At 39.6% G+C, this 25,056-nt stretch overlaps 1 protein-coding gene across 4 annotated transcripts in view; it reads right to left on the bottom strand.

The window, feature by feature from the left end:
* Positions 1–25,056, bottom strand: part of LOC124553908 (zinc finger protein 708-like) — a 90,322-nt gene that overhangs the window by 25,897 nt on the left and 39,369 nt on the right. For all 4 annotated transcript variants that reach the window (XM_047127929.1, XM_047127931.1, XM_047127932.1 and 1 more), the window contains exon 4: positions 619–711. In XM_047127929.1, the coding sequence (XP_046983885.1) occupies positions 619–711 (93 nt within the window). The remainder of the gene's footprint in view (positions 1–618; positions 712–25,056) is intronic.

Below are 25,056 nucleotides of genomic sequence, written 5' to 3'. Positions count from 1 at the left end.
TAGATCAGTTACAACTTCAATGGTGAGGTAATACACAAATCTATCTGCGCAGGTACAAGAGTTTTTCTGTGACTGACGAATCTATAAGTAATTCAACATATACCACTGAGGTAGCCATATTATAATATTGTAAGACTGATGTATCAAGGGTGATCTATCATATACAAATATTATCATATTTCATACCTTAGGCACCTTTCAAAATTTTTGGTACGAACTTGCAAATATCAATGATTCACAGAAAAGACGAAAATGTCCAATGTATTCATCTGCATTCCATTATTCATAAATTATTGAAAGGAGCCATTTTTTTCGAATGATCTACACTCCCCAGGTTTAAACTTATAGAAAATGTTTAACCTCTGTAAGGGTCACTGAAAATATGATTGAAGATATTGTTACAAATTCTATTTTGATTCTATTCAGAACAGTAAGCAAATAACAGTTGATAATCCACATCAAGTGGAACAGTACAAGAGCACTGGAAAATTAGGAATTGCACTTAATTGCAGAAAACTACCTATGCCTGTCCCACAGTACTGCATTATTTACATAAAGCAATTAAACAAATACTTTTTCTCACACTACATGCAATAAATCAGAGATGTGAATGCTTACAGTATTCTCAGTTTCATCCACCTCCAAATTTAGTTCAGGATCCTTCTTGATAAAATCATTTGGCCAAGAGGTTCCCAAGTCATCTTCAAGAAACTGAAAGAAAAAGAAAATCTCTGAGTTAGAACTGCTTGTACCCTTCTGTACTTATGACATTGGTCCCAATATTTTTCTTATAAATATCACAACTTTTCAGAGATTTGTATCATTTGTACACAAAAAATAAAAATAAAAAATTTATTGAGCAGCTATTCTGCCAACACAGATCACTACAATTTCACACAGCCCTACTGTACTAATTTTACATGTAATCAGCCAGTACACGCTATATTCAAGGTGCTTACTGACCCTTGTCATTCATTTGGTAACCTCACAGTTTGCCCATAGCAAGAAGAAGATAAAGTAATTACTTCCCATGCATTAACATAGTAGAATAGGAAAGGTGGCGAGCCCAAGAACTACGATTAGCACTGTCACCTGAGACTCAAGTTGACATGTGATCAGATGGCATTTGTTGCTTCTGCCTCAACTTATTTTGAGAGTTTGTTTATAGAGTTGTGAGTGAGTATTTAAGAGTTGAAGGTTGCGATTATAAAGAGGTGTTGAGAGTTATAGTTACAGGTATTTTTAGAAGGAAATGAACAAAAATGCCCACGTTTTTCGATACAGTGTACTGATTTGGGTGAAGAGAAATAAAAGGTAAATATTTTGTAGGTCTCCAAAAACTGAAGGACAATTTCAAAATGCTTGAGAGCAATTCCTCAGAAAGACAATATGACTCAGAGCTGCATTGTGTGTGATACACATTTCAGTGAGGAACAACAAATCTTTATTATCGGTAAATAAGTTGTAATTCTAAGAGAAGGGTGCTCTCTCTTGAGCCCGGAGCAGCTCAGCAGTTCCTTGTGTATTTCCCAGTTTACTGAAATCTCTGTCGAAAATATTACACGAAAGAGAAGTCAGTAAAGCACTCGCTAAAGGGAAGCTGTGAGAAGAAGACCGTAAACAAGCTGCAGTTTCAGTGCCTGCCAGTGCTGCTTCTGTTGAGGAAAATGTAGGGAGCATATCAGTACTGAACGGAGGAGTAATTACAATAAAACAAAGTTGAAGGGCCAGGAAGTGGAAATTGTGCGATTACTTGAAAAATCAAGGACTGCAAATTCCAAAATCAATTTCTTCCGAAATCAAGTCTCAGATGAAAACCATGAGCTGGCTCAGTCAAATGTCCTATATCATTTGAAACTCAGTAGAAACAGAAAATCATAGTTGCCACTACGTTAAATAAATGCCAATTTAGAAACAAGAGAATGCATTATGTGGTGTGACAACTAATTCATTCTGGATGGCGTGCTCTTGAAAATTAGTGGCTCAATGGATAAAATTTGATTGAAGCACGCCTTGTTGCAAAAACCTTCTGAAAAATATCTCCAAAATTTTGTAAATGATGTCAAATGCTCATGTGCAATTAACGAAGAGGCTGTAGAACAATTAATAATTATTTTCGGGAAGGAAAAAATGAAAACAAAGGTACACTGATTTATGATGAAGTAAAGCCCAGGAAAAGCTACATTTCAATAACACTTCGCTGAAAGTTGGTTTCGTCAATTTGTGGGAATATAATTTTGCCTATCATTGCTCTGATGATACAAGGTAGGCTTTCACGGGCGGTGTTGTCTTCAGTTGAAACGTCTGGGCTGAGATGCTGTGGTCGATGTATAAAATTTCCACCTGACGTTTTGTCTCCATCTGTGGGAGACATCTTCTGAGGTCGTCCGGCTACTGCCACTGAGGCTCCAGGTACTCTCGCATTTATAGATCGCATAGAGGGCACCACTATTCGTCACGTGATGCTGACGGTATGCCTATCTTCGGAAGGCGTCGTCATTCTCGATTAAGAGTAATCGATTGTCATTCTGCTGGCGCAATGTTGACATCCATATTTTGTCATACTTTAAAACTTCCTCTTTTCTATTAAAATTGTTAATGTGTTTGTGAATTTCTATTGCTTCTCTATACATGCGCTCACGATAATGGGATGTCCATGCTAGAACGCTTGTCTCATAAGTTGGACAAAATATGGATGTCGACATTGGGCCAGCAGAATGACCATCGATCACTCTTAATCAAGAATGATGACGCCTTCCAAAGATAGGCATACCGTCGTCATCACGTGATGAATGGTGGTGCCCTCTATGCTCTCTATAAATGTGGGAGTACCTGGAGCCTCAGTGGCAGTAGCCAGACGACCTCAGAAGATGTCTCTCGCAGATGGAGACGAAACGTCAGGTGGGAATTTTATACATCGACCACGGCCTCTCAGCCCAGAAGTTTCAACTGAAGACAACACCGGCCGTGAAAGCCTACATTGTATGATTAAACGCCTCTACGAGGAGGAAGTGTCAGTTTTGGTTCGGTGAGTGGAGGGACTGTGCAAGAATAAAGCACAGCAACTGTGTACGCGTAGTTTCCTGCTACACTGCCTTTACACTGCCTTGACACTACGACAGTGCCGAAGGTTCTGAAGGCGAGGAGAATGTTTCACTCGGCGCAAGCGCACCGTATTTACAACCGCATGGAACTAGCGATGCTACGGGAACGAATTCACCACACGCGGCGAGAACTAGCGGAAACTAGCAGTAAGCTGTTATATATCCATTTATATATCTGAAACATAATGCAGTGTTATGACTGGAATGAGGTGGACTGTCTAACGTTCACGATCATGGAACTGAGTGCAGAAATGTCATCTAATAGGCAGAAGAGGAAATTCGGTGGCCTACAGAAAGGCAGAGGTGAAACACAGTCGCTGGCAACTCACGAACTGTGATTAACATGTCTGAGAGAGAATTAACAAAAGAGGAACATTCAGTTCTACCGAAAGGAGGCAACTTTGCAGTCACGCCACTAAAGGTTCCTATGGAGGACATTATAGCGAATGTGGAGGCAGGAATCCATTTGTTATCATCGCGTTCTGCAGATGAAATCAGGACAAACAGCCAGAATATTACGCCAAGCGAAACCACCGATCAGCAATTTGTCTCAATGCGGATAAGAGCATTAATGTACTTGCAGCTGATAAAGGAAATGCTACAGTTTTGCTGAACACCGAGGATTATCACAATAAGATTAGTGACCTTTTGGATCCCACTACGTACAAAAAGCTTCAGAAGGCTCCTACAACCAAAATTTTGAGAATTACCAATCAACTGGTGAAACAATCTTCTCTTTCTTCGGATGATAAAAAACAACTCTGCAAAACGGAAGCCTATCCACCCAGACTTTATGGACTCCCAAAGGTACATAAACCACAGATCCCGACCAGACAGACTGTAAGTGCCATAGGATCTCCAACACAAAAGGTGGCCAGACATCTCGCCTGCTTGCTGCAACCACACATAGGCAGTACCGACAGTTACATTAAAAACTAGGCGCAATTTATTGAAGAACTGAGGGAGATTAACGTCAGTCCAAGTGATATTCTTGTGAGCTTCGATGTAGTGTTATTGTCTACCATGGTGCCTGTAAACGAAGCTATTTCATTTATAGTAGATATTTCTACGACTGACATAGTGGCTTTATTTAAACACTGCCTGACGACAACTTATTTCCAGTATAATAACGAGTTTTATGAACAGATCGATGGGGTGGCGATGGGAAGCCCTCTCAGCCCAGCTGTTGCCAATTTATTTATGGAGATCTTCAAACAGCGAGCGCTGCAGACTACCAGTAAAAAGCCTAATAAATGGTACCGCAATGCTGATGACATATTTGTAGTGTGGGCTTATGGTGAAGAAGAGTTGGACGTCTTCCTGGTGCACCTGAACGGCATTAACCCGAAGATACAGTTTATGATGGAGAAAGAAAGCAACGGTCAACTCAATTTCCTGGATCTGTCGGTAATTAAACGGGTGGATGGGACGCTGGGCCACAAGGTATATAGAAAGAACACACACACACGGAACGATACCTCCACAAGGAATCTAACCATCATCCTAGGCAAAAAGAGGTTTCATGAAAACCTTGGTGGGCAGAGCCAACAAAATCTGCGAGCCGGCTTGCTTACAAGATGAACTGAATCACCTACGGTCAGCCTTCATGAAAAACGGATATACCAGCAAGGAAATTGATCGAGCACTCCATCAAAGAAGAAAAGAAGTCAGAAGTTCAGACAACAACGGTCACCTACAGGAAAAGTTTTCCTATCGTTCATTAATAAGGTCACGGACCGTATCGGGAAAGTGCAGGCCAAGTATGGGATGGAAACAATTTTCAGACCCACCAAGAAGATTAATGAATATTTAAGAACTGCGTAAGACGCCCCACATTCGCTAGCAACACCTGGGGTATACAAGATTCCATTCAGTTGTCGACAAGTATATATAGGAACAACTAAAGAAGTGTAAACACCCGCTTAGCCGAACATAAACGGAACTGTCGCTTAGGACACATCAAAAAATCGGCCGTAGCTGAGCATGTTTTTCGAGATGGGAATCACGAAATTAAATTCAATGAGACAAGCGTTCTAGCACAAACATCCCATTATCTTGCGCGCATGTATAGAGAAGCCATAGAAATTCACAAACACCATAATAATTTTAATAGAAAAGAGAGAGTTTTAAAATTGGACAAAATATGAATGTCGACATTGCACCAGCAGAATGACAATCAATTACTCTTAATCGAGAATAACGACGCCTTCCAAAGATAGGCATACCGTCGGCATCACGTGACGAATGGTGGTGCCCTCTATGCGCTCTATAAATGCGAGAGTAGCTGGACCCTCAGTGGCAGTAGCCGGACGACCTCAGAAGATGTCTCCCACAGATGGAGACAAAACGTCAGGTGGAAATTTTTGACATCGACCACGGCCTCTCAGCCCGGAAGTTTCAACTGAAGATTGCTCTGGTGTTCATATTTCTTGCTCTGATGCATTACCATATTCACTCTATTCTTGTGTACCCGAGTCACAATGCCACTCTTAGTTATGTCTAGAATCTATTGATTCAAGTAATTATCCAGCTAAAGCAAGCTGAAATGAGACTTCTTGTATTTACTTCGTACAGTAAAGTACACTACACAACCGAATAAAAAGGTCCGGCAGTGTCTGCAAATTACTGGCATAAAAAATAAAGTTGCTTGCTCAATATCAAATGCAGTTGACAAGACCAGAAAAATATAACTATTTTCATATGTGCTATTCATGTCATAAATTGCATAAGAAATGGTTAATGAGATAAAACTGGTGTACTTTTTAACGATAACATCATCAACTACAGTTTTTATCGACAAGATAGTTCTCCAGAATAAATGGGTTCATTCATTAGATAGATGAGCAACTTAGTGGACACATTATTTTCTTGATTGTGGTTTGTACAAAACACAGAGGCTCACAAAACGTTTATGAAATAGAGAAGCGTTCTCACTAGTAAAGTAAAAGCTTTGCTTCCGAAGGAACTCTATAGCCACTAAGAGCACCCACTAAGAGCACCCACTAAGAGCACCCACTAAGAGCACCCACTAAGAGCACCCACTAAGAGCACCCACTAAGAGCACCCACTAAGAGCACCCACTAAGAGCACCTTAGAAATACCTAAATACTTATGGAAAAGATGTTTCATTTCTCTCCCACCAGCAGCATCACTCCTGTAGCATACGGTCTCCAAGTTTCAATGGTCACCTGTCAGTAATAAACTACTTCTGCTTGAACAAGCTACAATTTGTTTGCCAGTACATTCTTGTAAAACTTTCACAATCTCTTGCAGAAACTGGGCTCAAACGTGAATTTTCGTTGATGTCATATGTATGACAAATGCGGATTTTAGATGGATATTTGCAACAAAAGAACCAGTACAGAGTTTTGGAGCAGAAAACATACTTTAAAAAACCCTTTGTATTCACATAATATTCAAGAGGCTCAAGTTAATCCACAATTTAAGCCAGTATGCTGTTTTTGATGTTGTAACACACACTTCAGTGGGTCACAAGCAGACCAACTGACATCTCACGACAGAACCGCTGGCCTAGGGGAGTCAGCACATTTCCTCTTCTACTCGCTATGGTTTGCCTACAGTTTCAGTGTTGTTTTCTCCCTCCACTCATACAACTACTTGTCCTTAATTTTTAATTATATCACCTGCCTATATCCAGCTTAACACATTCTCATGCTCACAGGTCTGGTTTGAATATTTTCTGGCATATGAGACTCTTTTCCAACAATTTCACGTTTTTGCTTCATTTCCAACACTTCTTGTTTTTTCTCTCTGTCCTGATGTCTTCAGAGTTTTGGAATGGATCAAAAAACATATGAGATTTCCTCTCAGTTGTGTTTACAATACTGAAGAACTCTGTTTATAAACCAACACTGGGGCTGTAACTGTGTTATAAGCCTAAACTTTAGTATTGCTGCAGATACTATTTTAAGTCACAATCATTTTCATAGTTTCACAGTTCTTAATGTACTAATACTGCCTCATTCAACATCCAGCTGTAAGTTTGTGCCCACACAACAATACTTCTCTAGGGTGATAAATCTAAAATTACCACTTTGCATTGGGTCACTCAACACTGAACCTCAAGGAATAATCAACGCATCTGTCTTCTCAGCGTTTTAGACTAAAAACCTCATTGTTACGTCGTGTGCCCTATCAAGTTGGCATCCCTATTTCCATTAATCTGTCAAATATTACGTTGAACATTCATGATGAGATGTATAATCTTGTCCCAGATCTGTACACCTTTTAAACATACAGCTCATCTCTCCGTCTCTCTCATATATTTGTACATTTCCTCTTGTCCCTGTACATCTTCCACTACACCCACTAATTTTCTTGGATTCCAACACTCCCTACCACTGTTGTGTAACCTCTGTCTGTTACTATTGTCCTGCGACTGAATAATGTATAAACACCGAAGATATGTGTTCCTTAAATTTGTTGCACTTCTCCTAGAGTCTTATAATATGGAGGCCTGTTGAAAAGTAATGCTGCTGAAATTTTTTATTCCGCTCTCAATATCAATTGAGGTGTTACTTATCATGCATATTACATGGTCAAATTACCATTTCACTGACAAGTTGCAACACACTACTACTATACAGCTTTGAATTTTATCATGTAACAGTGCAGTGTGTAATGGAACTATGTTAGTGCATGAGAAAGTGTGCTGTAATCAAGTTTGTAACTGCAGGAAATGTGCCTTCAACAGAATCTATAGAAGAATGAAAGCAGTGCATGGTGTTGACTATATCAGTATTAGTAATGTCCAACACTCAGTTGTTCATGTTCATAATTAAGCAAACAGAGCTGCTAACCTCAGCTCAAAGTGGACAGCTGCATTCGCTAAAACGTAAAGACATCTTTGAGGAATTCAGTCATATAGTGATGAAGTGGTGCAAGTAGAGGTGAGGCTGTGGCTCCATCAACAAAGTTGAACAGTCCACAGTGACAGTATCAAAGAACTGGCCATTCACTGGTAGAAATGTTTTTATGTATAGATGAAGAACAAAGGTGTAGAATGTTTATATGATTTTATTCAGAAATCTGTATGCGTTTTCACATAAATTTGGTAGCATGACTTTTCAACATGCCCTCATAACAGTGATTTACAGTTCATATCGCTGCTTACTAACCACCAATTGCTTCTACTGTTAAACTGTGCAAGCCACTTTATAGCGTGTGTCAGAGTATTTGTGAGACCACTACAACTATCTTTTTCCAGTAACCCACAACACAGAGACAATATTGTAGAAACATCTGACGATTACAAAAACAGCTTTGTAGTTCAGGTATTTGTGAATGTAGTGCTTGGTATCAACAAGTGTCAGGAAGCATATGTTTGAGCACAAAACTCTCATTTAGACACCACAGTCATGTTGTGCGATACTGTAATAAATATTATCTCACACTCTTCTTACAAACTCCTGTACAGATGGATGTATGGCATATGGTTCTCAAAAGAAACACATTATCTACCACTTTGGTGCCTCCTCCTCTGTACTGCTTGATGTGGATCCAACACACACACACACACACACACACACACACACACACACACACACACACACATTTACACTCCATTTAGAGTGCCTAATTGACACATATAACATTAAAATTGGAATTCCTTGGCCATGGGAGGGGAGGATACTTCCGACTGGTTTATGTGTTCTTTCATGACTCGAGATCCTGTGCCAAACTCTTCATCTCATAGTAGCAATCGTATCCAACATCTTTAATTTCTTGTTGGGTACATTCCAATGTGTATTCCCTACAGTTTCTGCCCTCTACAGTTCCCTCTAGTACCATGCAAATTATTCTCTGTCGTCTTCATATACACATCCTATTATACTGTTCCTTCTCATCAGTGTTTTCCATAAGTGCGTTTTTTCTGTAATTCAATGGAGAACCTCCTTATTCCCAATCATATCAGTTCAATTTTGATCTGCCTTTTGTAATAACCCATCTGAGGTGGTTCGGTTATCTTATTTTTTATTTTCCACCTGCATCTACAACGTTAACTGGAATACTCTCTTTCAAATTCTGAAGGTGGCAGGGGTAAAATACAAGGAGCGAAAGGCTATTTACAATTTGTAGAGAAAGCAGATGGCAGTTATAAGAGTCGAGGGGCATGAAAGGGAAGCAGTGGTTGGGAAAGGAGTGAGACAGGGTTGTAGCCTCTCCCCGATGTTAGTCAATCTGTATATTGAGCAAGTAGTAAAGGAAACAAAAGAAAAATTCGGAGTAGGTATTAAAATTCATGGAGAAGAAGTAAAAACTTTGAGGTTCGCCGATGACATTGTAATTCTGTCAGAGACAGCAAAGGACTTGGAAGAGCAGTTGAACGGAATGGACAGTGTCTTGAAAGGAGGATATAAGATGAACATCAACAAAAGCAAAACGATGATAATGGAATGTAGTCAAATTAAATCGGGGGATGCTGAGGGAATTGGATTAGGAAATGAGACACTTAAAGTAGTGAAGGAGTTTTACTATTTGGGGACCAAAATGACAGATGATGGTCGAAGTAGAGAGGATATAAAATGTAGACTGGCAATGGCAAGGATAGCGTTTCTGAAGAAGAGAAATTTGTTAACATCGAGTATAGATTTAAGTGTCAGGAAGTCGTTTCTGAAAGTATTTGTATGGAGTGTCGTCATGTATGGAAGTGAAACATGGACGATAAATAGTTTGGACAAGAAGAGAATAGAAGCTTTCGAAATGTGGTGCTACAGAAGAATGCTGAAGATAAGGTGGGTAGATCACGTAACTAATGAGGAGGTATTGAATAGGATTGGGGAGAAGTTTGTGGCACAACTTGACTAGAAGAAGGGATCGGTTGGTAGGACATGTTTTGAGGCATCAAGGGATCACAAATTTAGCATTGGAGGGCAGCGTGGAGGGTAAAAATCGTAGAGCGAGACCAAGAGATCAATGCGCTAAGCAGATTCAGAATGATGTAGGTTGCAGTAGGTACTGGGAGGTGACGAAGCTAGTACAGGATAGAGTAGCATGGAGAGCTGCATCAAACCAGTCTCAGGACTGAAGACCACAACAACAACACAACACCTGCATCTACATAGTAATGATCCTAGGTGTTCTTGTTTTACACAGCCAGATACTAATACTAAAAACAAGATACACAGTTATCATACAGAACATTATGACCACCTACGTAATAGCTAGTATGTCCACTTTCGGCACAGATAACAGCAGCAAGGCATCGTGGCCTGGAAGTGATGAGCCCTTGGTAAGTCGTTGAAGGGAGCCGGACCACATCTGCATTCTCAAGTCACCTAATTCCCAAAAATTATGGGGAGGGTGGCGAATGAGCTCGGAAGCTATGTTCAATCACATCCCAGATGTATTCGATTGGGTTCAGATCTTGTATGTTGGGGGAAAGGGAGTCAGCACATCAACAAACTCGCCACTGTGTTCTTCGAACCACCCCATCACACTCCTGGCCTTGTGACATGGTGTATTATCTGGTTGAAAAATGTCAGTGCTGTCACGAAACATGACTTATGAAGAGGCATACGTGGTCTGCAACTCGTGCATAATACCCCTTGGCCATCACTGTGCCTTGCCTGAGTTCTATTGGACACATGGATGGCCACATGCATGATCCAAAGAGCATAATGGAGCCACCACCAGACTGTTTCCGTCCCACAGCACAGATTTCAAGACAAGGAACAGTTCTCATAGAAGATGAAGGTATTGAGGTTCATCAGACCGTGCAACACACTGCCACAGTGCCAAGGTCCAGTAACAATGGTCACATCCCCATTTCAGTCATAGTTGCCGATGTCATGATGTTAACATTGCCACGTACAAGGGTCGTAGGCTGCAGAGGTCCTTCAGCAGTGTTCAGTGCACTATATGTTCAGACACCTTTTTACTCTGCCCAGCATTGAAGTCTGATGCTAGTTCTGCCACAGTTTTCTGCCCATCCTCTTACCAGTCTGCCCAGTTTATAAAGTCTTACATCTGTAACGCGGGGAGGACATCCAGCTCCACCATGTCTGGATGTGTTGTTTCACCACAGCATTCATCAGACACTTGACAAGACATACAGTTTCCGAAATGCTCGTGCTCTGAGCCTCTGGGCTATCATAATCTGCCCTCAGTCCAACTCAGACCACACACCTTCCCCATTCTTCACAGAGAGGATGCTCATGCACCATGCATGTGTGATTAGCACTCTTTCCTCATCAGGTTTTGCTATTATCGCCTGGACACGTTTATACTGATAGTATTGCGGAGGACGGAATAAATGCAAATATTAAAAATAGTTTTAATCGTATATAATTAATGTTGATCATTAAATGAAATGGGTTACAATCAAATATTAAATGTTTGTACCACATTTAAGTGCAATACTGTAAAATTAACACACAAATTATGTACCAAAGGTGGGTGGGTATGTAATAGGGTGAAGAGAGGCTGTGTTGAGTAGAAGCACAATGGAAGGTAAGTCACATGATTGCGTTCATGCAAAATAAAGAGTGAGTAGGCAATTCCACACTTTCTTTACTGCACTGTTACAAAAATTAACAGCAGGTTATTTCACTAAATATATGGAACCTTCCACAGTTTGGCTAATGAATAACTGGGGACACAGTGTGAAGATATGCCCAGGGTATGGGTGGAGGGGGGGAAGGGGGGAAGGGGGGGGGGGGGGAGGGAGTGCATGCGAGGTGGAAAGGGACGAGTGAAGGTGTTTCATTTCTTTTCCACAACATGCTTTAACACTTCACAGAGTGCAGATATACACAAATAATGGTAATACAAGTAACAAATGGACAAAATCTGTGTGTATGTCTGTTCTGTTCTATATTGCTTGAGGGGGAAATTGCGTCTTAGTCATCTGGTACAGCATCTGAAGTGTTGTTCTAGGAAAATCAAGTTCCCCACTACAAGTGTTGCTCAATTTTTAGTTCACATACAGTCTATACCTCACCAACGTTTCCTGTCTAGTTCTCTTGTGTAAGTAGACAAAATAACTTCACTCAGCTCGAATTTATACAGGGTGATTTTTTCCACTGTGTACAAACTCGAGGGACTGATTGATGAGGATATATGGAACAAAGGTCTAATGAATTAATGTCCAGAATGGGTGGTTTCCATACTAGAGACCATTTATTTAATTATACACTGTTACAGAGAATGCGCTCTAGTATGTGCTGTACCATGCTGCCACAGTTACAATAAGTATGAAAATTGTTTCTATGAGCATCACTGCATGCAAGTACGTGCTGCAGCATGTTCTGTCTCACACGTTCTGGCCAGGCTGCATCCAAACAGTGTCGAAGGCACCATGAATACACTGCTCCAATATTTACACATCTCGAATGGGACCTGCATAGACAATACTTTAGAGATAACCAGAAATCGCACGAGTTGAGATCCGGTGAATGGGCAGGTCATGCAACTGGAACCCCCTCATCAAATCCATCGACCAGGGGATACACAACTGAGATGCGTCCAGTTATTAACAGTGAAGCGGGCTGAAGCACCATCATATACAGACACATCATACTTCGAATCATCAATGGTACTTCTTCCAACAGGGGCAGCAAAGTCACCCACAAGAAACATCGATATTTCTGCCCTGTCAGACAACATGGGAGACGTCCCAAATATCATCACGAAGTATCATGGCCCACACATTCCGATTGCACCAATCCTGATCATTCATTGTCATTGTACCATGGGGGCTCTGCGTACTGTCCCACAGGTGACAGATACAACTCTGCATAAAGGTGGCCTCATATGTGAATAGGATGGATGATACAAATCTTAGAACTGTGGTTGTCTGGTGTAGAAACAAGAGACTAAACGGCTCCTGATGTGGAAAGTCTGTCGGTAGCAAGCCGTGCACTTTTAAGTGTTAACAATAGCAACAATTGTCAGAGAAACATTCCACATGGCAATCTGGCTTACCCTGTACTGGCAGCCTGACTGCCTGGAACTGACACAGCAATTGCCTTCCACAGTGTTAATTACATTTTGCTCCACATCTGGTGTGCACATACTTTGGTATGTCCATGATTTCCTGCTTCCTGAAACGACCCTGTCTTAGGCAAACAGCGAAACACTACTGCGAACATTGAATGCTGTGGTTGTTAATGGCGGGAATAGGTCTCCTGATACAACCCTGCTGCCCCTCCAATTTCTCATTTGCCTTTATGTAAGTAAACACCATGTTGGGAAGCTGTCAATTCAAATACGGAACCATTGTGTACAGTGCTTTATCATATCTACTACATGGTGAGTCAACAAGAGAAGTGAATCGGACACAACATTACCAATTACTATGGCAGGAGAAGATGCTAGTATGAGAAACAGTACCACCCTCTAGAAAGACACCATGCATACAGTAACTGTGGCTGGATGGTACAGTACATATTAGACCATAGCCTCTGTAACAATGTATGATTGAACAAATGGTGTCTAGTATGGAGATGATGCATTTCCAGACGTAAGTTCATTACACCTTTTCTGCTTTGTATCCTCTCATCGGTCAATCTCTGGAGTTTCTAAATAGTGAAAAAAAACCTATGCAGTGGTGTTATTTTCAAAATATTAAAATCAATACTTGCTGCATGTATTATGTGAGCCATTGTATAAAATACAAGCCTGTAAGCAGGGCTGAGAAGTATTTAACTTGTAAATGTGATAGTGTTGGTGGGAAAGGGACTGGATTGGTAAATGTGTCACCTTGTTGCTGTCTATTGTTGAAAGCATGTTGTACAGTTGAAAAATTATGTCATTGTCACTTGGTGAATTAATGAATCATCAGAAAGTTGCTGCATGTCTCTCACTATTAACTGTGTTACTGATAGGTTGCATACATCTTTTACATTCGGAATTACTGGAACTTACTGGAAGTTGTCAAATGGGCTGCACTGAATGGACCCACTTACCATACATCCATAGTATATCTCCCAAGATAGGTGTGACTATGTCTGATGGAATGGGACTGATCATGTTCCAACTAGAGCAGTAATGTGCTGTAATGCATTGCTTGCCTTATGCTGAAGTTCTGTAACACATCAATTACCAACCTCAGTTGTAGAGAAATGCAGTTCAAGACTCTGGATCTCTTCATATGTTGCGTAAGCAAAAGCTGGAGAGCTGCATTTTGATATTCCTCATGCCATGAAAAATATTCCAGAAATTGATAATGGAGACAAAGATATTGACATTGTCAGATATACATTGACATATTGTTACAATTTGGACAGGCTTTTCAGTGTGGCAGACAACAGAGCTCCAGCTGTTGAGCTTTGTTTACATAATAGCTCACCGAAGAACTATAAAGAAGTACTCTCTTAATGAACTGAAAATAACTCCACTGTACAAACATGAGCTCATTGAAGTTATTTTGTCTACTCACACAAGAGAACTGGACAATAAATGCTGGGGAGGTATAGTCTGCGTAAATTGAAAAGCAAGCAGCACTCATGATGAGGGAATTTCCATTTCCCAGAAGAAGGCAACAACTGCCATACAGGATGACACAATCAATTTCCCCTCTGACAGCATAGATCACTCTGGATAGTTTTTCAGACATTCTGTCTGTATGTGTTTCTTGTGTTAATGTCATTAGTAACTGATATCAGCACTCCATGAAGTCTTAACATAATCTGTGGCAAATAAACGGCCTCCAGGCATGTCTGCAGACTGTTGTAGTGAGCTCTTCATAGGCACATTTTGCACAGTTGTAATAACTTCAAACAACACCCTTTGGTTGCTTCTTGTGACGTAGTGGGATAGATAGAATAAGGAGTAACTACCTTTATCTTCAGTTTGCAGACCTGTGAAGGAAGGAAGAGCATGAACATAATCTGGCAATCTATCATTCCTTTGTTTCTACTTCCCGTATCTCCCCCTTCACTCTGTTGCATTCCCAGAATGTAATTTATCCCTTAATATGGCTCTATTGTACTTACATGTGGTACACTAACTTGTTTTTAAACCTGTTCATATAAAGATAAATTAATTTTGTACAGTTAAAACACTATTTTTAATAATCTTCTTTTTCCATTTCCTGAATTGTGGAAACATTTAGTCCCAGATTAAAGAAACACTAACATTTTTTAGCAAATTTCATGTAGTTTGATTCTGTACTGGGAAAGATTTTCAGTAGAAACTGCAGTTTGAGTTATTCAGAATGAAATGTAAAGTGACCTTTAAACACCGCTCCCCCATCCCTAGACTCACATCCTACCACTCAGGATTTTAGTACATAGATCAGGAGACTGTGCAAAAATTTGTGGCTACACGATTTTTTCCCCTAATCGAACTTCTTTTGGCTTCACTGACTGGACTATAAAAAGAGAGTTCAGTGGTCATTAGACAAATAAACACAGCATACCATAGTGTATCACCATAATTTACAGAATTCCATACTGTTTTCACAATTTCTTTCTCTGACACTGCACCTCTTCAGTCCATGTATTGCATCCTCTTTACTTTTTAAACAGTTTTCTGTAAAATATTACCATTATTGACAATTTGCAGCTAACAGCACTGGATATAAATGAGCCCATGATTTAACATTTTTTGTTGTAACATTATCACTATTTTTATAGTATTACACTCTCATACTATTTATATTGCCTTCTCTCATTTTACCTTTTCTAACTACTATATGGAGCTGATCTGCTACTACTGTGTAAACTGCCCATGTTTATTACAGAAAATAGTGATTCAGATGGTGGTTTCCGTTCATTATACCAATGGCGATAATGCTTTCATCGGTGCAAACGATTACGAAGAAAGTATCTGGTTGATCTGCAACCAGTTCCCAGTGACTGAAGTTTCAAACTTACAGATCGTGTGAGAGTTTTGTTAGAAGTGAAAAAATTTTCGGATATTAGATATTTCTTACGACATTCCAAACACATCTCATAGTTCTTCCTCCCACTAACCTGTGGTTAAAAATTATTTTCAAATAACTGAGTGTTTCTCCCTCTCTCACATTAATTGCTCTATTTGTTATAAAATAACTTTTTGTTGATGGTGTAATTCACTGACGTTTTCTTTTGTGGTTCCTAGGACTGAGCTCATGTTTTCGACCAAATGTGAGGAAACACTGCAGTAGTTAAGACTGGCTCTGAACACTATGGGACTTAACTGCTGAGGTCATCAGTCAGTAGTTAAGAAATTTCTTGTTCAGAACATGTGTGTAAAAAACAAATCTGCATTTTCCTGTCTCATAAGGTATCAAATACATTCCTCTGTAGTTCTCTCATGCTCATATTATGCAGTGTTAAGGCAGAAGAAAGTCACCTGTATTGGATTTAGATGGTAAAGTTTACTTATTGTATAAAAGCCAGGAATTCGAATTTGTTGCTTGCAGGTCATTCATAATGCTGTTTATATTTTGGTGCAGAGATAGTCAACTTGCTGTAAATGTTCAGAAGAGTGTGTGTGTGTGTGTGTGTGTGTGTGTGTGTGTGTGTGTGTTCCTAAGAGACCAAACTGCTGAGGTCATCGGTCTGCTCAGAAATGTAAACCTGCACTTGTATAACATACTTTGGTTCACTGGTAAAATACAAAATACTGGGAAAATGCAACCAGTCCACAAAGGAGATTGCTTATAAAACATTTGTACTATCCATCCTACAAGCCTGCTCAGGTGTGAGGCACCTGCACCACATATGATTAACACAGAATACTCAGCGTATACAAAGATGAGCAGCACAAATGTTCACTAGTTTGTTTGACCGATGCGACAGTTTCACAGAGATGCTAAGAAACTAGACACACACATGCTTGAAGATAGATGCAAACTACCCTAGGAAAACCTATTACACAGAGTTAAGAACCAGCTATAAGTGATGAATCTAGAAATATACTACACCTCAGTTCATATCACTTCCCCACGGAGCATAAGGACAAGACTTGAATAATTACAGCGTGCACAGTCATTTTCCTGCACTAAATATGTGAATCGAATCAAAGAAACCCTAATTACTGATGCAATAGGTTGTCAGAACAAAAATGGCCGCCAAGTGAGATCACGGGTATTTTCTTCGTCCGCTAAAAGAACTTATTTAAGAGGAAATAGTGTCAGATTTAAATTTTCTTTGTTTTTTATGCTTCCTGTAGGGTCCGTTCTTGTCACACAACTGAATATTAGCATCCCATCAGTGCTTGTTCTTGAAAAAACTTTCTTTAGCTGAAGCTCCGAAATCGCCACATACCCGAAATTTTGCATGACAAACTGAAAGAAATTATATTCAAATTTTCTTGACAGTGCAAAATTCGTTTAAAAAGACTGTTGCTAATTTCATCAGTATCTATTGTCGCCATAAAAGTGTTATTAAACATTTGTAAATTGTATTTAACTAACATTTCGTATTGTTTACTAATTACATAGACGCGATCTAGGCCCAAATTTTCTGACTTATAAACGTTTAAAAACCTATCCAAACACACCTAATAACGTAAATTCTCTAAAAGCAAATTAATTACAAATTTATTCTTCTGTCATTGTATCTCTAAATCAGTGCAAAAAGAAAAACAAGCACCACACGTAAGACCTTTGTGTCGTTTTTTGTCAATCTCGCGTCCTTAAATTTAAAACATTCTTTAGACTTAATTATTATTCTTTTGAAACTGACCATGAGTGAGAAATGTGGGAGCTGTTATAGGATGGGAGGGTAGAGAGATTTGTTGCCAATCATGTAGGAAATATTTTCACGGGGGGGGGGGGGGGGGGGGGATGCAGTGGGGAGAATGTTGGGAGAACAGAAGGGGCTCTCTCACCTGGAACTACAGAGTATGCAGTAGGAACATTTTGATTCGGGAACAGGAAAGGAAAATTTGTGCCTTTCACGCACAGTTGGAGGAAGCAAGGGAGGATCAGGGAAGATAGGGGGCAAGAGGGTGGTTAGGAACTGGCAGCTGGTAGGAGGATAGGAAGGAAGCGAAATCAATCTGACAGTTTTAGGGGCAGCGTACCAGGCCACCAGTATCTTCAAGCCAAATGCAGGGCTACGTCATGTGATAGAGAACCTAGGGTCTTTATGCAAGGACAACAAAAGAGGACCATGTAGTGATAGTGGGTGGGGCATGAAACAGTTTGGACAGGGATGGGGCATATGACATAGCTGGTGAACTGGACAAGATAGCTTCCCTGACTCGTGGCACCAACGTACACTTTGTTGATCTGTCCCAGCATCATAATCAACCACACTATGAGGGAGCTGTGAGACAAGTCAATGCGGGGTTTGCAATGGCTTTGAGGACAGCCAACTTTGCTCACATTTCTATGGTGCCCATCAGGACTATCAACAGATGGGGCTTCACTAGGCATGGCCTACACCTAAACAGTACTGGGAAGGGAAGATTGGTACAGCTGATTCATGGAAGTATAGGGGGTGGATCTCGGGCCACACATGGTCAAATACGTGTTGTCAAAGGTACGAAAAGTAGGTCTTTTTTAGGATAAATCTTGACAACAGGTTCCCCTGCCTAAAGAGTATCTCCAGCACTCTAAAAATGCTGAAACAATCACTCACAAGACAGATTTTAACACTTCAAATATTACATATAGCAGATGTCACAAAGAAAATCAAACCACTGGAAAGAGTAACATGGGGCATTTCACAGACTTAACAATCCTCCATCAAATCATGTAATCAGTAAAACATAAAATACAACTATTAGAAGTTGAGTTCAAATCTTTGAACTGCACAGTAGTTTGTATTCCTGAGCACTGGTGTAGAGACACAGAAATCCAACATGTAGTATTATCATTGTATGAAAAGGCAAACACGTACTGCAGAACTACTTCAAGGGGAGAGGAGCATGCATTTATATCAGAAAAGGAACACAGTTCAAAGCAAGACATGACCTCAGTACTGTAAGTGAAGACAAACACTTTGAAATACCAGCTATTGAATTAACATGGTTTGACATCACCAAGAAGTTAATCATTTTGTGTGGTATAGATCTCCTAGTGATAGTGTGGACACTTTTTTCAATAAGTTCACAGAAGTTCTAGATAAAGTCTCAAGTACAAAGGTCAACATAATTCTGTGTGGGGACATTAACATCAGCACTATCATCATAAATGAATCCAGCAGCACCTTCATGATCATCCTTCAAAGATTTGGCATGTCCCTATTGGTCAACAGTGCAAGAAGGGTTACAACAATGACTTCATTAGTAACTGACCACGTGGCCACAAATATGGACAGGCAAAAATGTGATGTAGCTGTAAAATATCTCTGACTATCAGGCAATTTCTGTCAAATAACAACAGTAAAGTCACGCATCTAATTATTCCCTGAACAACAAGCCTACGAACGATAACTATCAGAAATAAAAATAAAACACTTTTCAAAAAACTGGAAAAACAAGGGATGAAGTGTATAAGGTAACCAATGTGAATATGAAAATTACTGGCCCATTTCCCTGCTGTCAGCATTCTCAAAAATAATAGAAGCAATTATGAAAGGCAGATTAATGAATTAGCTGAATAAATATAATCCTTTAAGTGAATCACAGTTTAGTTTCCGAAGTCGCAAAAATGTGTCAGCCATAGTAGAATTCACAAAAGTTGTACTTGATGCTGTTGATAAAGATGAGTGTGTCATGGGCATATTTTTGGGTCGTTCTAAGGCATTTGATACAGTCGACCTCAAGATTCTTTTGAATAAATTAGAAGCATTAGGAATAAGAAGGGAAGCTAATGACTGGTTTCGCTCATACCTAACAGATAGGGTAGAGAGAGTAGAGATAACACATACCTCAAATAGATCTTAAGATTTAGTACAACACTTACCAGAACCAAACTACATTAATATAGGGGTTCTGCAAGGTAGCATATTAGGACCAATACTGTTCCTGATATACATCAATGATTTTGCAGGTAGTGTTACTCATGGTGAAAGAATCCACTTCGCTGATGACAGCAATGTTATAGTCACTGAGAAAACACAAGAACTCCTTGCTGAGAAAGCAAATGAAAATCTCAAGGAAGTTTATGATTGGTCAATAAGTAATAAAGTGACAATGAACATAAAGAAAACTAATGCAATGAATTTCATTTGAAGAGGAAAAATGGCAACGTTAAGTTAAATGTAGATGGCATCTCTATAGACTGTAACAAATAGAAAATTTCTAGGAATGAATATTGATTCTCAGTTGAAGTGGTGTGAACACACAAAAGTACTAGCAAACCAAATGTCATCAGCATGACAGTATCAGTGTTAACATGAAATGTCTTTTAGTTACATATTATTCATATGTACACTCACTCAAACTCCAGAAAAGAGTCATAAGAATAATAACCAAAAATACTAGTCGAGCTCATTGTGAAGACGTGTTCAGAACAATGGGGATTTTAACTGCTCCATGTGAATACATTTACCAGTCAGATGTACACATCAAAAATAACATTGTTAGTAACTGCACAAACAGCTCTGTCCATGACCATGCAACAAGAGATCGACTCAACTTACATTTACCAAGAAAAAATAAACATAAAACACAAAGCAGCATTTCTACCAAGGAATATCACTGTACAAAAAATTAAAGGAATTGCAAAAATACACTTACTTAAAAAGGCAGCTAATTTATTTTATACATTGAAGGATTACTTAGCTAAAACACAGTAGGGGTTTGATAAAAAAATGTTGTACGAATAAATAATAATAATAATGATTATAAAATATCCAACATTCCACATAACACCTTCACTTTATGTTTTTCCTTCTTTTTTTTCCATTTCTATAATACTTACCCCCAAGCTATGCATGACAATACTAACACCATTTCCTCTTTCTCAGCTCAACATCTCAATCATGTTGCAGTACAGAAAATGGCCCAGAGATCACCAGTGTATGTGTGCCCCTTGAGACTACTTGCAAGTGTATGGATGGCCAGCCATAGACTAATCTAGCAGTGCTGAGATTATCTGGGCACATTAGTTACCAATTCGCTTTGTGTATGCCCTGACTCCGTATTTTATCATCATTTTTCCTAATGTAGGTGGATGTCAAAAAGTATTTTGTCATTTGGTGGAAAAAACTCTGTGATTGAAAATTTAAGACATGAACTCAATACAAAGAAAAATGCCTTTGTTCTGTTTGCCACCCCAACTCATACCATACATTACACTTTATCCCTTATTTTGCAATTAATACAGAACATGCAGTCCTACTTTGAACTTTCTCAGTCCCCTCCATTAATCCTACCGGATAAGAATCCCATACTGTACAGCAATACTCCAGAAGACAGCTGATAAGCATAGCGTAGGCAGTCTACTAGATTTTTTGCACCTTCTAAATGGACTGCCAATAAAACTCTCAGTTCAGTTCATCTCCCCCACAATATTTTTTACGTGAAGTTAAGGGTTTTGTGATTATAGTCCCCGAGTCTCTGGGTATTTTGTTGGATCTACAACCATTAAATCTGTATGTTTCATTACGTAAACCCAAATTTAGTGGAGTTTTACCATTCTGATCTGGAGGACCTCGCAGTTTCTCTTGTTCAGGGTCGACTGCCACTTTCCTCACACTTCATGTCAATGATCAGCACAGAGCTGTTTATTGCCAACTGAATGTAAGTCGAGTGATTACTAACTCCTTGCCAGGCCTCTTTATTCCAAAAGATGATGGTATACATCATCAACATTAATTTATACATTGAGGAAATAACATAGGATAGAAACAAAGCATTTTATGATCAAGGATTGTTAGAAGTCAATGACTGTATTTCATGAAAGTATGAAGAATTTTCATTACATAGTTTGGAAGCAACATGTTTTCAATGGAAACAATGCTGAAAATAATAAACGATGTGTATTTACAGTATTATCTAAAACTGTGATGTTTCGCAATATAGGAATTTTAATGGATTGTAGGTCTTTGGAGAATCAATATAAAGCAAAGAATGAAATATTTGCTGAGCTACTGCACTTGTATGTTGTGTCATAAAGTAACACAACTGCTATACACTGTTCTGTTCGTAGGTTGGATTAGGAGGCTACCAGTCCGAAGTACTTATTTTATTTGAAGAAATTGATAGATTGAAATGGTATCCTTGTCTATTTATTTCAAAACACACTGCTGTGGTATGGCCAGTTACTGTATGTACTAAAAACTGACCAGGATCTAGTGTGATCCATACATGCATGGTTACATTTTGTATGAATGAGTTTGTAACTATCATTGAATTTAAGATAACTACATTACGCATTGTTAATGCAAAATGCCATGTACCAGTCCATCACTAAATGGCAATGTACATAAAAGGGAGAAAATAAAGCAATATTTTGATATGGGAATGAAGACAGTGCTGATACCTATACAACCGTACATATTGGGCGAACAGAAACCAACCAAAGTTAAGTACCTTTTTTTGAAAAGAAGTGTAGCAATTTAATGTAATTTGTGATAATTCCAATCAATAATGTTAGTTTAAGCACTGAAGTAACACAAAATGTAAACAAATCATTTTGTGGTCCACAAGGATTGTTAAGAGTAATCAATTATGGCATGTAATACTAAGTATGAAGAATGTTTATTGTATCGGTTTTGAATCAATAGGTATCAGTGGGCACTTCATGGTAAAAATAATGTATTGGTACTTACAGTGTTATATAAATTTGAGAGGTCTGTCTACATTCACATATTAACTCTGCAAACCACTGTGAAGTGCATGGCAGAGGTAACATCCCACTGGCTTTTTCCCCAGACTATTCACATATGGAGCACAGGAAGAATGACTATTTAAATGCCTTCATGAAAGCTGCAATAAATTGAATTTTGATAAGACAAAAATGGGAGATATAATATGGGGCTTTAGCACTATGTGGTTGTAATTAAAGAGCAGCTACTCACAAAGGTTCAGTGTGGACATTAATCATCATATCAAAGCAAAACTCGGTAGTTGCATTACTGGGGAACAGGTTTTCACAGGAAAAAATCACTTCCAACTTTGGACACCAGGTGCAAAATTTGACAATGTACAATGCACACTGATTGTCTGACACTATGACGTCCATGCTGTCATTTGACAAGATGTAACATGAGTGAACAGTATTGCTGTCAAGTGAGACCATGGTCTGTTAGTGAAACTGTTTTCTGTGAAGAGCAGAAGTTACAGTGCTGCATTGACAGAGTAAAAGCCAAGGTGAGGACCAATGCCATTAAATGGTTTAAAGGAGATGATAATGAAATTCTAAAACAGGAGTGAGATTGGTGTAGCACCTGGAAGTGGAAGGTGTCCTATCTGGATGGAGTTGATGGTTGCTGTAACTGACCATGTGGCACATGCCCCAGGTAGGGCTAGCACTTGTGTTGCTTCATGAGAACTGTTCATTCCACAGTGAGCTGTGGAGTACTTCTATTGACACTTTTATTGATCCCTGTATCACACTGGCATTTACTTGGTTTTGCTTTGCTTTGATTGGGTCAGTTTGGCTGCAACACCAGAGTGCCCATCTCACGCGCTGCAGCAGATAAGGTGAGTACACTATTTGTTTGCAAATTTTATTTACAAGCCTCAAACAGCAGTGACTTATTTTCAATTATCTGTGTGGATAATGTTTAGTTCCTAATTTCTTGCATGTCTGAATACTTACCAGGCACAGCGTAGCATCCTAATAACTGTAGTGTAAAGTTTTGAATCTTTGGTATGAATAAGGACTGATTGCTCTATTCAGATGTGAGCCAATTTGGTGACTCTTAACAAACAACTCCAGCTGATGTTGGCTTCGGTCACACAGCTTGATGCTGTTGCCTATGGGCATCACTATTGGATACTAGATTTCTACCATGTCCCACACATCCCCCCCCAATTGGTCTACTACTGTGGCCCCCCTCAGTACTGCCTGCACTGGAGCCTACTCCTCACCTGTGGTCGAGTGGTTGGTAGCTCCAACAAAATAAATTCTGAGGGGCTTATCTGAGCGCCACTACAGATTGTATGACAAACAGAGTCTGGGTGCTTTAGTGGCTTATGAAATCCCTGACCCAGGTGAAGGCACTCCTCTTTTCCAGAACAAGCCTCGCAGCCCACAAGGTCTGGGCATTCACAGAGGGCAGGTTTACTCGTAGTTTGGACTTCCAACATTAGGGGATATGGCTGCCAAGGAGGGCAAGGAACCCAGCGTGCATCGTGTGCATATCACTAGGTATTTTGCAAGGAATTATTCTAGATGGGAAACGGGTGCTTCCAGATACCATAAAGAACAAAGGGTGCTGCCAAGTGCAGGTAGTGGCTCATGTTGGAACACAAATGTGTATTGTGTTGGATTGGAAAAGATTCTCTATGGTTCTGAGTGGCTAGCTAAAGAAGCAAAGACCAAGTCTTGGTTGCGAGATGAAGGCAGAGCTCACCATCTGTAGTATTGTATACATAACTGACTGTGTTACAGAGGCCAGTGGATGGCTTGAATCAGAGGTAGAGATGGTTCTGCAATCATGTAGGTTGAAGATTCCTTGACTTGCACCATAGAATGTTAGGTTTCATAGACACCAACATACATCTCAGAAGGCTATAGAAGACAGGGGAAAAAATCAGGGCTTCTATGGAAGCATGTTGTGTGTTGTGGTCTTCAGTCCTGAGACTGGTTTGATGCAGCTCTCCGTGCAACTCTATCCTGTGCAAGCTGCTTCGTCTCCCAATACCTACGGCAACCTACATCCTTCTGAATCTGCTTGGTGTTTTCATCGCTTGGTCTCCCCCTACGATTTTTACCCTCCACGCTGCCCTCCAGTACTAAATTGGTGATCCCTTGATGCCTCAGAACATGTCCTACCAACCGATCCCTTCTTCTGGTCAAGTTGTGCCACAAACTTCTCTTCTCCCCAATCCTATTCAATACTTCCTCATTAGTTATGTGATCTACCCATCTAATCTTCTGCATTCTTCTGTAGCACCACATTTTGAAAGCTTCTATTCCCTTCATGTCTAAACTATTTAT

This window comes from Schistocerca americana, chromosome 11 (genome assembly GCF_021461395.2).
Source record: "Schistocerca americana isolate TAMUIC-IGC-003095 chromosome 11, iqSchAmer2.1, whole genome shotgun sequence".
Taxonomy (NCBI): domain Eukaryota; kingdom Metazoa; phylum Arthropoda; class Insecta; order Orthoptera; family Acrididae; genus Schistocerca; species Schistocerca americana.
This window is presented reverse-complemented; position numbering and strand designations above follow the sequence as displayed.